The following is a 13,324-nucleotide window of genomic DNA, read 5'->3' as shown; positions in this document are numbered from 1 at the left end:
ATTTTCTAAAAACTATTTTACATATAAAAAAGATTTTAGTGTTCAGTAAATTAAAGTTTCACAATGTCAAAGTGGCCACTGATTCATTTGATATTCTGCATTGCTAGGAGGAAAAAGTTTGGGCACATTTAATTTACAAAAAGCATTGATCAAGCTCATAAGTAATCCCACAGCAAAGGTATTTCGCAAATGTGGCTGCATGGTAGATGAATATGTCAGAGCAAGACTCACCATTTTCTTTAGGATTTGCTTGTGCAGAGGTCATGCAGGCTTGTGTTGCTGGAGAAAAAAAAAACAAAGCAAAAACGGCGTGATTTCCTACTAAAAATCAAACGTTAGCAGTTACTTTGCTTGTGGCTAACAAGAAAACAGACGTTGCTGAACGACCAAATGCCTTATCACGAATTCAATTTTAATTCAGATTCATCCACAAAAGGCCTTTCATGAGCCCCGAGGGTAGAAAACAGTTTCGGAAAATCAAATTGTTAAATTAACTGTAACACGCAAGGAATGAAGATGCCATAAAGTTTTATTGCGGCTCAGTCAATGTACAACACGTTTATTTTTGTGCATTTTGGTACTTGTTCAAATGATATGATGTATTTCATATTTATCAGATGCGTGTAAATGACCACGTCAGTTCAGCGCACGTGTTCCAAAAAACGGTCTGAAAACATGTACATCAATTTAAAAAAAAGTTATTTTCTGTAAATTTCGACACTTTGCAAAAACACATACGCCACCAAGACTCACAGAGCTGCATATTGTACACTTCTGAAAGAAGATAGTTTTTTTTTGTTTTGTTTTTTTTTTACAGTGAGCTTTTTACAAAGCAGACTTTCAATTCAAGAATGATCGAACAAAGTATCACCTTGAGGAAAATATAATCAACTTCTTAAAATAATGGCCTAATGTAAATTTCCCCAGTGTGGGACAAATAAAGGATTATCTTATCTTATCTTATCTTATCTTAAGTCATATTTTGACCCTTTTTTTTTGCCTGAAACATCTCAGGACACTGGCCAGTACTATAATCAGCCACATCCTTAGAGATCCTTCAATTGTACCCCAGAAATAAAATTAGGAATAAATATAATACTATAATTCGTATTTGTTTCAGTTTTTCATGTTTTCTGAAAAAAATAAACCCTGAAAAAAAAATGACTTGGGCCATAATTTTAGGAAGGCCAGTAGATAAGTTTTTCCGTATTGCAAAAAGTTAGTGCTTCATATGTCACATTTCAACGCTCAAAGATTTACAAACTCTCATGGTGGTACAACCACTGAGAGCATTATATTCAAGTCCAAATTCATTTGATTGGTAGCTATGATGACAGCGACATTCAATGCTTCAGTGGCTGGAGGTGCAGTATACATACATGAGCTAAGGATGTTGAATTTCTTTTAGCACAGTCCATGTGTTGTTTGATCAAGCAAGCAGGATTTTTCTTTAAATTTGATAATTGGGTAAATATTAAATATTCTTGCAAGGACGTTCCCTTAAATAGGAATTTGCAATGCAGAAGTTCTAAAAATGAATGAACAGATGTCCATTCACAACGCTAGAAAAACCCGATAGCAATTTAAAATATTACTTAATACCACATGGAAAAGTTTTTCGACCCTCTCTGTCCAGTCTCCCCAGATCATGTCATATGCTGACTTTATCTCGGATATTCCATTTGATTCCCTTGGAACCAGATGACGAAACACCACCGTTGCCATCAAGAAGTCACGAGTTTTGCAGGTGACTCAGACTTGACAGAGGGCCACTGTTTACAGTTTTGCTGCACAGCAACAATATAAGGTTGTACATCCCACACAGGTGGTACTCGGCGTATCTCCGTGACAGACTTGAAAGGTGACCTCCATTCTCAAGCTTTCAGGCGGTTACACTTTGCATTCCCTCAGTCAGCGTCAATGTGACAAGGGTTGGTTCCTGCTCTCCGAGCTCTGACGTAAAGCCTCAAGAAGTCCTTGTAACGAGGCGCGCAGCCAAGCCATGCGTCACCAAAATGGACCGAGCCGGTCAAAAGGTACTCATCCCCTCCGCGGGGAACGCCACACTTTGTGGGAACGTTGACGCTCCCTGTCCAGCGCCGCACTCGAGCCCCGCCACCGACAAACAGCCTGTTCTTCTGGTGGAAGAGCCGATTCAGAGTCAGCTGCGCCTGGGAGTGTTCGCCGGTGATCGACGGCTCGCCTTGAAAGACGCCGCTGCCCGCTACAGAGACAACAGAGACATTTTATTTACGGTGCATCAATGTTGGCTGGTGTGTGCAGTGTGGGGATGAACAATGAATCAAATTCTAATCGACATTGAAATGTCATCGAATGCAGTTTCCAAATCACAAAGGCTGCGATGCTGAGGAAAAAAAAAATGCTTCATGTCAGTCGGTCTGTCGGCATTATTTTGTATTTTTTTTTAAACAAGTGTATTTTCATGATTTATTTATATAGCGTCTAGATACATTCAGTGCTTAGAAAGTGTAGCCGACAAGTTTTATTTCTCTCTCTCTCTCTCTCATTTTTTTTAATACTTTGTGATATTTTGGTTTAGGACTTGGTGACCAAGCTCAACTTACTATACTCTCATATCAAATCATTTTTTAACATTCAAATACATTGAAATGCCATTGATCCTTTCCAAGCCCAAATCCACCAAAATGTTTGGTTACATTTTTGATAAAAACCAACAGCACTGCTTTGTATTAAAAAAAAAAAGAATATCAAGAAATGAAATGGTTTCATCAAACATTATACCTACGTGTATTGTCGTATTTGAGTGATTTTAGGGATTGGTCGGTTAGTTCAGAGTGAGCATTTGCTCCTGGCACTGTTTTCATTTTGTATTTGTGTGTGTGAACTTGGTGCGTCATTATCACATGCAATTGTTTGTTTTTTTTCTTAACAAAGCTGAGTACTCAGACACTCACAAACAACAATATAAAAAAATATATTGGCTGACTCAATGATTTTTCATGTGGTTTGTGTGCATCTAGTGTTTGTATTTACCAAAGTCACTGACGCAGACAGCCAAGAGGACTTCTTCATCCGAACACGGTTCACATGTGACTACGGTAGAAAAAAAGGAAAGCGGTATTAGCATCTCATTGTTCCCAACTTCAACATAAGGTGCCTCACTGTGTGGTTGTGGTTCTTTGATCGGGTACTTAATGGATGGACATTTGGGAGAACAACATCATGCTGCCAAGCTGCCTCACTTTTATGGGTGGCCTACCCAAAATGCACTGATCTGAGGGGCATCTGCTCTTGATTGACAGCTGAAGGACGATCGTCTGACTCTTGTGCTTGACTCTGAAATGACCTTTTGATTGGCCTGTTTGTTTTCACAAGTCTGGCTGAGACGAGATGGCGGGGGGGAGGGGAGTCATTCATGCAAGGTGAGATGGCTGAAACGGGAAAAATGGCCTCTTGCACATAAAACCACCCAATTTTGTCCTGTCACCTTCGCTCACATCACTGACTAGACAGGCCTGCGCGGAGCAGATTAACATGATCACCATCAAATTGAGGACAACTACATAATAACGGACTTTGTGAAAACTAACACGTTCTTGACTTGTGACAGCTGTTTTTGTGGTGGTGACTTGTGTCGACAATGAATTTCACTGTGCAAACTCATCAAAGCAAATTGGGCCCTCTGAAAAATCCCTTATTGTGTGCTGGAACACAAACCTTCAACGAATACTTTTGTGCATCAAAAAATGCGTTTTTTTTTTTTTTTTTTTTTAAATGTTCAGTAATAACATCGTAGCCCAAAAGGGCCAACCTCAGTGAGCAAACACTAAATTTGACTCAGTCATGTACTGGTTTTGAAATTCAGTGCAAGGAGTGCTTTCACACCTACTTAAAGTATTGCGTTTTACTAGTTGAGGTGTGCTTTCTTTCATAAGTTTCAATATTTTTATAGTATTCGGCAAGGGTAAAACGACATTGTGTATTAATATTATTATTATTTTTTTTAATTAGAGTTTTTTACATTGTTTCTACATATTGCACATTTTCACCTTTTGCGTGTGGGTCTGCATCACATGTGATAAACTGCATATAACAAGGTGTAATTTTCTTACCAAAACCAGGGTGAAGGTGTGGGTACAAGTGCGCTCCCGGACCTCGGCTGGACACCAGTTCGTACTGAAAAGCAGTTATCCTCCGACTGATGTCTGCCTGGTGGACGGCCTCCACAAAGAGAGCTCCGTCGGTGAGGCTGAAACAACGTATTTTTCTCTGCGGCTGTTCGCCCTCGGCCATCAGCAGCCTCAGATCGCCAGTGTGCTCCAAATACAAATGAGAACCCTTTTTTGAAGACACGCAGCATTAGTGCATATGCTTCCTAATGGACATGCTTTGGACAGTGGTACCTTGATTAAAGAGTGCCCCAGTTTACAAGGTTTTCAATTATGAGTCATCGCTAAGTCTATTTTTTCGGGTTATGATGAAGCAAAAATTTGCCTCATGAGTGAGCTTCAGACAACAAATAACCGTATGGCGCCAGCTTGTCAACATTTGGCCGCCATCAGTGGTTACGTGCACTGATAAGTATTTATTGTGTTTTGTGCTTGTACTTTGCATTATTAAAATACCCACAGTAATTTGTCAAATTTCTTTTATCTAACCATGGAACCTCAGAAAGTGAATGTTGAGAAAGAAGCGCCGGAAGACGGCGATTGAATTAACTACACTTTCCACCGATCTAATCGACGAGATCGGATTGGACGATAGTTTGCATTTTATACAAATGTTGTTTTTCGATGGAATGTCATAATTCATCATTGATCAGAGGCGTGATTTAAAACATCTCAGACAACATAATCTCATTTACTCCGGGGACACTCTAAATAGTCATTGTATATGTTTGAAAACTAGTATATTCTTAGCCTTGTCTCGTGTTTGTGGAAGTTACGCCTCTGCATGCTCGATCATGTAGGTTTTCATGTTCTATTTGTGATTTATGTAGTTTAAAAAAAAAAGTTTCAGTTGACAAACTGACTCATGGAACCAATTCTTAATCTGATGTTCTACAATATGTGCAGTAAATAAATAAATTACATACGTTGCCCCATCTTGTGATTGGATCGGTGACCGACTCCCACAATCCTGATCGTGTAAAGCCTAAAATTAATGCTTCAAATCATAAGCCAGGTGTGTAGAGGAGTCAATTTGGATAATTTTCAGTTTAACAAGGTCTCTAAACGATTCATTGATTATCAAAAATAATTAGCAGTTCAAATGATAATCAATGAGGTGTTGATAAATTGTTGCAACTCATCTGCACAGGTCTATTCTTCCTATTAAAAATATTATGTAAAATTTGTTGATGTTTTTTTTTTTTAATTGGCTGGAACAGATTAACTGCATCTCCATTCATTTCAGTGGGGAAAGTTGATTTGCATTGCAACTTGCAAGCAAGTGATCTAAATTTGAAGCATGGCCACGTAACATATTAAACTCATAAGTCAATGTACCACTGTCTCTAAAGTAAAGACACTACCTGCGAGTGATGCTGAGGTTTGATGCACACATGGAGACCTCCCATGTTTGCCGATGAGCGTTCTGTGTTTGGACGCAGGTTGACGATGATGGCACCAGTCGGGTATAGCCACTCCAGCGAGCCCTGGGAGCAGCGTAAATAGACCTGCTCCACATCTCTGCGATGCAACTCGTGGCTCAGACCGCTAAAAGAGAGAAGGAAAAAAAAAACATTGCGTTCATGGGGCGTAAAGATAATGACAAAATTTCTCTCTTCTACTGATGTGGTCAGCGTGCACCAGTAACCTCAACACCGAAATGACAGGGGGTTATTAAGTTGTTAGAAGTCAGATAAAGGTCACAGAACCACATGTGAAGTCCTGCCTTGCATTCTTTTATAACTTTAGGAGGGAGACAACTTGGACAAGTGATCAAAGGCTCCATATGGTTTTATTTACTTAAGATAGGAACTGGAGATTAGACATTCCTGTGCTGGGCCCCGTGGACTGCATTTCAACATTTTAGATTAGCTAATTAGGTTTATACCGAACATGTCAATTTAAAACAACCACCACAGTTAGGGGCAGCTGTGCAAGATTTGATCAGAAGCAGATCCTCGATCCTCAAAGACAGATTTATGTTATGTATTAGTCTGATCTAAACAAGCACGCAGAGACAAAACTCTGAGGGAGGTCTACATACAGCCCATATGGACATTTTCTGCCTTGGAGAGAAGCGGAAAAAGAAAAGTAACTCATTTGGGTCATTTTATATGCATACTGGACGGGGTGAATCTCGGCCAGAGAGAGATTCCGAGTCAGCGTGCCATGTAAACTAATAATCTTAGTTGATACGTTTATGGCAGCGCCATAAAGTGAGAGACAGAGCAATGAAATCCTTCACTTTGTGATGGTGGATACTTAATTAACCTGTGCTTTGACTTTTGGGACACATTTTGTTTACTGGTGCGTTGTGGGGTTTTCTCATGTAAAATATGTGCCTCGGCTCAGTAAAAAAATGGAAAGACCGCCCGCCAAAATCCACTTTAAAGAACAAAGAACGAAAACAAAATCCCCTTTCATGAGCCTTGAATCGAGCAGCCTGCTCGTTCCACTGAAAAGCAAAGCGATACGCACCTACGCCATACATGCCTTGAAAAAGACAAAACGAGTAAATGTGTAAATATTGAGAAATAAATGAACAACATGGCGAGATGAGCGAAAAGTTGAACTTGTGCTCGTCACTGCGCGCTATCGTGTGTGTGTTTTGCTCGGCTCGACTCCATCCTTACCTTCCTCGCCAGCTGCACTGATCGCTGGAATACTGAGCCGCGGTACACAAGGCCCGGTAGACAAGCGCCATCGTGACCCAGTGCAGTGCACTCCACGGCGGGATCATACTGGCCTCCCGGATCCACTCCACTGTACTCTGCCGCTCCGAACCGCAAGGACCGCGCTCCGCGTACGGTAGAACGATCGCGTCAACTACATGGCGGGTTGCAGGCTCAAAAAGTTCGCGTGTCTACTGTGTGGCGTGTGCGCGCCACCCACTCGTTTAAATAAGTTTTCCTGCACGTGCACGGTGGGCGCGTGCCAGGAGCTGACCTGACACGCGAGTACTCACGACAAGCCACGCCCACACCCTCCCGTGACAGCAGTGAGCGTGTAACTGCAAAATTGTGTGAGTGCGTGTGTGGAGGTAGAACGTGAGCAAAGTAAAAACGACTCAGCACAAGGACCTGTTGACCAAAATACTCAAAACAAAAGTAGCTGTTTAATTTGATTAAGCGTATAACAGGTACATTTTTTCAGATATTATCACTAGCTAATGTAGCTTTTTTTTTCAGTTCACAACTTTAGCGGAGATGACAAAACTTGTTTGATGGCATGAAAGCCTGAGACAATGCTAACTAGTTTTTCCCTCTTCATTGGAGCACAATGAATTTTAATAAGAGGGAAAATATTGTGAGCGCAGAAGGGTATTTTTGTTTCTTTTTCATTGTGCAAAATTGTCAAAATTGGTATTGTCAGCAGAAAATCATTTTTTACCTTTGTACATCTTAGAGTCCTGTACTTTTTTAACTTTCACTTAAGAAAAGGACTTGAATCGGTACTTCTACAATTGTATTCCCCCCCCCCCCTGACAACCCCAACCCCCCCACCCACCTCACACACACACACACACACACGTATATGTACCGAGTGTGGCTAATTTTGCCACATCTGCTTTCAACCCAAATTAGACCAAAGTGTTTTACTTTCACCACTGACATACCGGAAAGTGTTTTTGTTGGAATGTCTAGAATATTGTGATTCCCAAGCCATTTGTGATCATCAGAAATCATTCTCAGGTGTGGTGTGGGAAAGTATCCAATTTCACGTAATTCCAACGGCAAAATAAGTAATCTTGGTTCATCCAGCGGGAGGCCCGGTGGTCCAGTGGTTAGTGCGTCGACCTCACAGTGCGGAGGTACCGGGTTCAATTCCAGCTCCGGCCTCCCTATGTGGAGTTGGCATGTTCTCCCCGGGCCTGCGTGGGTTTTCTCCGGGTACTCCGGTTTCCTCCCACATTCCAAAAAACATGCATGCACTCACACCAAGGACACTCCAAATTGTCCCAAGGTTTGAGTGTGAGCGCGGATGATTGTTCGTCTCTGTGTGCCCTGCGATTGGCTGGCAACCGGTTCAGGGTATAAGACACCTGGCTCCCCGCCTAAGACAGCTGGGATAGGCTCCAGCACCCCCCCGCGAGCCTTGTGAGAATGAAGCGGATCGGAAAATGAATGAATGAATGGTTCATCCAGCTATGCCAGTGTTCTGTGACAGGCAGAACAAACATAGTAAATGGTTCTGTTATGGTAGTGATTCGAGCCAAAAAGATGAAAATTGTGTGGCTGTCCCAATATTTATGGACCTTGCAGTATGTCCTGTCCCCACCTAAATTTAGCAAGTTCTCTGAGCCACATCACCCTACTAGAGTTTTGTACGACTGTGTAAACCCGCTGACTCTGTCAAAATGTCTACTGTGAAATGTCATTCAACAATACCGAAATACCTAATGACCTAAAACCTTTGCGCGCTACTGTTTGCATATATTCTCATTGGTTGAACTACCACATGGAATGACACTAAATTAACACGCAGGCAGGATTAGAACAGAAATTCAGTGAGATGACAATTAACTATTAGCACACAAATTGTACAGAGTATAGAAATTACAGATCTCAACACGATGAGTGGGGGGTGGGTGGGGGGAGGGGTGGGGAAAGACACAAGGAAAAGTCACACGTGTGCTCTACACGCCTCTTCGGTTTTCCCGTGAGAAAACAGACGGAACGGCAAGCATGTTGCCCCCTTGTCACATTCCCACTGAGTGCCACAGCAATGAAGTGTGTTTCGAGAAATACCTCAAGACCACCGCACTGCCCTCGACACACACACACTTCCACTATTTCAAGGGGACATTCCTCTCAACAGTATGGCGGACAGCAACTTTTATTTTTTTTTCAAACAACTATGTTCATTCAGGCCACGGATGTGTAATATCTTGCGTCTCTGAATCTGTTGCATCTGAATCTGTGTTTTCTTTCTTATCAGGCCCCCAAGATCTCAGACAATCCAGATCTGAGCCATGCATGGTTGACTTTATCTTTTTCCATTTATTGTACGTTTTTTTTTTCATGCTGTGCCATCATCTGTGGAGGTTGAAAAAATTACAAGCTTATTTTGACAAACAATAATAAAAAAAAACCCCAACAAAAATCTTCGTCACCTTTCCAGACTGTATAACTATCGTATCTCTCATCTCGAAGGACGTCGGGCCACAGTTCAAGTCCCACACAAGGCAAATGTAAAAATGGGAATTATTTGTTGGAGAGATATGAATCTGACCCTTTGTGTGGTATGCAGCACAAAATATATAGCAGAGTTGGATTGAATATCCCCTTGAACGATTCGAATTAAGTATAAAAAAAGTAGGGGGGGGGGCAAATGATTCAGACTGATAGACTTTGATGACTGATGCTGCGATAGGAAAGGGCGTGTCATCCTACCACCACAGCAGAGGAAGCTACTGATGTGTGCTTTGACCTCATCGGCTCCTTCACTGCAGTGCAGAAAGTATTTGACCCGCTCCCATGTTCCACCTGGCCCCCTTCAAGCAGTCCAATGACGTGGAAACACTCCGTCTGTCCACACACTGCTTCCTGATGGTGACATACACACATGCATTCCTCAAGTCTCTGATTTCAACCTTCATGGCTCTAACTTCCTCCACGCTCACGCACAGCGCACTCCCCTTTCCTTCAAGGGAAAAAAAACCACACACACACAAAAAGGGGGCATCTGAGCTGCAGTGGTCCACATGCAGCTTGAGCACTCAGCTAAAGGGCACCTTGATTGTAGTTGAAGTAGCGAAGGGGGTGGGGGGGGTGCATTTTGTATTTTGTATGTTTAGTGCAATAGAGAGATTCAGAAGCGTACTTAGTCATCTGATACAAAGTAGGAGCTATTAGGTTTCAACTCATTAAAGCAATGGTAAGTAGTGCTGTTATTGTTGAGTCACAACTTCAATCATTGGGGTGGTACACAAGCTTGTAACAAAGGGAGCAGATTTCTTTGTTGTCACCAGAGCGACCTTGGATGACCCACGTCAGTGGTGGTGGATTACTCCAAAACCTCTCGTGTTGTTAGTGCTATCAACGGTGCACACGTTTGTATTGTAATATTTCGCCAACATATTTTGCTTTATTACACACAATGCATTCTCGTGAATGTTAAAAAAAAAGTTACAAAATAACAGCTTGCAGTTATTTAATACACAATCTTAACAAGGAAGATGGGCATCATTGCATGCCAAACTGGTAAGAAAAAACAACATTGCTGACGTTTGAAAACAGTTGGAGCATATTTTTTTATGTAGCAATGCCTTCAATGTTTTCCCACTTTGTGTTCTGTTCACTAATTTGAGACAAATGGCGTTTAATGCCTACTTTATGTCCTCTTTCCCTTTTAACTTTGTCGCTTGGATGATCAACACGATCACGACTAAACTAATTATTAATGGACAAACCACTCATGCACATAACAAAGGATTGTGCCCTTTGGTATGCGATTGTCTTTGAACAGATCAGATGGAAGATCACAAAGTTTCTTTTCTTTTTGTAGTTACTGTCGGCCTATGGTGAAGATTTATGCTGGAACGTCAGAAAGGCAGATGTCATCAAACCAGGTTGTGCTTGTGTGCTTTGGCCCTGCAGGATAGCGTGGCGCGGGGGGGAGGACTAGGAAACAAAGGAATGTGTTCAAAGGCCTTCAGTGTCTGACCTTTACAAGCGCTCTTCGCCCAAACACACCCGATTCTTATCAGTTGCCCTGCTCGCTTCAGGTTTATTTGGCAAGCAGCCTCTGTGGTCACCGTCCTTTATTCTGCGTGCGTGTTTGTTCTCAAGACGGATGTCTGCAGAAAGATGAAGTGTAAACACAGAGCAAAGCTATGATTACTCTCCACTTGGCTCTTTTTTCACAGATTCTCCATTAGGGTTCATTGTGATCATCTACCAAGTACTTTATCATGAAGGAGGGTTAGAGGGGGCGGTCTGTATTTGGACAGAGCAAAGTCTAACTCAAACAACGGCCTTTGGTTTGCGACTCTCTCAAACATGCAGTGTCAGTCTGGCAGACTTATGGATTGACACGACGAGACCGAGTCTGCACTTCAAATTTTTAGGAAAGCTACAGACGCAGAGGCACGCCTCACGGGAAAACGTGCTATTCCTCTGACGAGCCCTGAGTATTTGCAGGTAGAATTTCATGCGCTGCACTTGGTGAACCAGGGTCGCAAGGTCTGCCACGCTTATCCTATGTGGGCGGCATCAACGTGCTGTCGACTCCACATTAACATTTGAAGAGACAAGGCACAAAGATCCAAACAAATCAACACGGAAAACATTCTCTTCCAGTTCTGGACGATTTGGTATTACATTGGAACCTCTACTTATGAATGTCTCTTCATACGAAATTTTCAAGTTATGAAATGCCTCAACAGGAAAACATTGCCTCTTGTTCCGAAAGAAATTTCAAGATACAAAAGGTAAAAAAACTACTTGCAGCTCCGAGGTTCCTGAACGCAACATACAGTACCGTACTTATAGCTTTTCTGCCATTGGCTATTATCGAACCTCTTCCTGGCATCCCATTGGCTAAGAGGGACCTCCACCATATGTGTCTATGTGTGTAGATAGATAGGTAGATATGTGTCTATGTAGCGTTCTCGTCATTCGCCCCTCGGGCCATGAAGTGTTCCGATACTTTTACGAAAATGTGAATCACCCAAAAAAAGTGTTCACAAGTCGGGCGATCGCTCACTCTGCTGATGTTTGCCTTGGACATTTTCAAAGGATTGTTAAAAGCCGACAGAAGCAAACGTCTTTGTATCAGCTCTTTACAAAACGTCAGGCAAAAACCACTTCTGAGAGAGAACATGAACTAAAGAGGGCAAAAAACGACGAGGACGCAGTTATAAGTTAAATGACCATCATTTTAATTCTTTTTTTTTTTTTTTTTACATTATGCTCAACTTTCATTTATCGTGAAATAATCTCATTGAAACATGTATTTGTTACATATTTTGATGCATTTTTTTGCTTTAGAAAACGTTTATGTCTGAATTTTGTGGGGGCTTGGAACGGATTAGGGCATTTCCATGGAAAACACGTCTCTACTTACAAAATTTTCTAGTTAAGAAATTTCTTCCAGAACCAATGAATTTCGTAAGTAGAGGTGCCACTGTACTCCATACACTCTACTTTGTTGTTGCGATCCATTCTTTGGTAGCCATCGCTCTCCCCTCAAAAAACGTGTCTTCTCACTTTAGCAAACAGCCCCATGCTGAGATGTAAACACGTGGGAGCCTCTTTCTCCTCCACTGTTGTTATTTATTAGCACATTTCCTTCTTGCCACACCCTTGCTTTTCTTTCCATCATCTTCTTGTGGAAAAAAAAAAAACGTCAGCATTGGGGAAGCAATAAAAAGTTTAGGCTGAGAAAAATAGAAACACACTTGTTTCAAATGAGCACCAAGTTCCATTCCTCTACTGACTTCTATCAGTTGAGTAATAAAGAAAAATGCATTATTTATGGCACAACGCTACAGAAGAGGGGGACACGGATGTTTGGAACGTTAACCACGTCTGCCATACTGGTACGAGCTAAAAAAAAGTGAGTTCAGCCAATCACATGAAGCCTCTACAAACGTTCTGTAGCAATCCATCCTGCAGATGGTGAAATGCATCATCCCGGAGCAAAGATGAGAACTGGCTCAGTGACACAGATTCAAAGGAGGCAACATTTGCTCAGAACTATTAGTGGTAAACATTTTCAGATTTTTTTTTCAAGTCATTGTTTGACTATTTTGATGAGAGACCACAAAATGAATCAACTAATTGAAAACAACACGGAGAAGATAAACAATCATGCCGAAAATCTAATCACAAAAGCATGATGGTACATATGCGTAGAAAACACATCCAATCAAGTCCAGTATTCGGATTTGGATGAATTTGCTTCCATACAAAAACATTTAAACGCTTTCATAAACATGGGACATTTGCCATTTCGAGATTACAGCCATTTTGTGCACAGTATCTTCTATTGTCATGGGCTCAAATGTATTTCAACAAGCTGACACCATTGTAGATATAAATTTTGAACACACGCAGGGGGAAAATCCATTGTGGTGGATGGCAGCCTGAACGTCACCAAATTCTGAGTTACCCTCCCTGGAACTGCTTTGCCAGGCATTCACAGACCCACAATCACATCTTGTTTCATTT

At 41.6% G+C, this 13,324-nt stretch overlaps 1 protein-coding gene and 1 long non-coding RNA gene across 2 annotated transcripts; one reads left to right on the top strand and one right to left on the bottom strand.

Moving 5' to 3' along the window:
• The first annotated feature begins 777 nt into the window (after positions 1–777).
• Positions 778–1,080, top strand: LOC109527503 (uncharacterized). Its single transcript, XR_002170538.1, has 2 exons — positions 778–913; positions 976–1,080. It is a non-coding gene; the product is annotated as an uncharacterized LOC109527503 (long non-coding RNA).
• metrnlb (meteorin like, glial cell differentiation regulator b) lies at positions 991–7,053 on the bottom strand. Its single transcript, XM_019889489.1, has 5 exons — positions 6,785–7,053; positions 5,516–5,699; positions 4,095–4,320; positions 3,016–3,075; positions 991–2,224 (listed from the first exon to the last, which is right to left on the bottom strand). Exons 1-5 carry the CDS (start codon positions 6,889–6,891, stop codon positions 1,908–1,910), a joined length of 894 nt encoding a protein of 297 aa, XP_019745048.1. The 5' UTR covers positions 6,892–7,053; the 3' UTR covers positions 991–1,907.
• Positions 7,054–13,324: the final 6,271 nt, after the last annotated feature.

This window comes from Hippocampus comes, unplaced genomic scaffold (assembly GCF_001891065.2).
Source record: "Hippocampus comes isolate QL1 unplaced genomic scaffold, H_comes_QL1_v1.1 scaffold86, whole genome shotgun sequence".
Classification (NCBI taxonomy): domain Eukaryota; kingdom Metazoa; phylum Chordata; class Actinopteri; order Syngnathiformes; family Syngnathidae; genus Hippocampus; species Hippocampus comes.
This window is presented reverse-complemented; position numbering and strand designations above follow the sequence as displayed.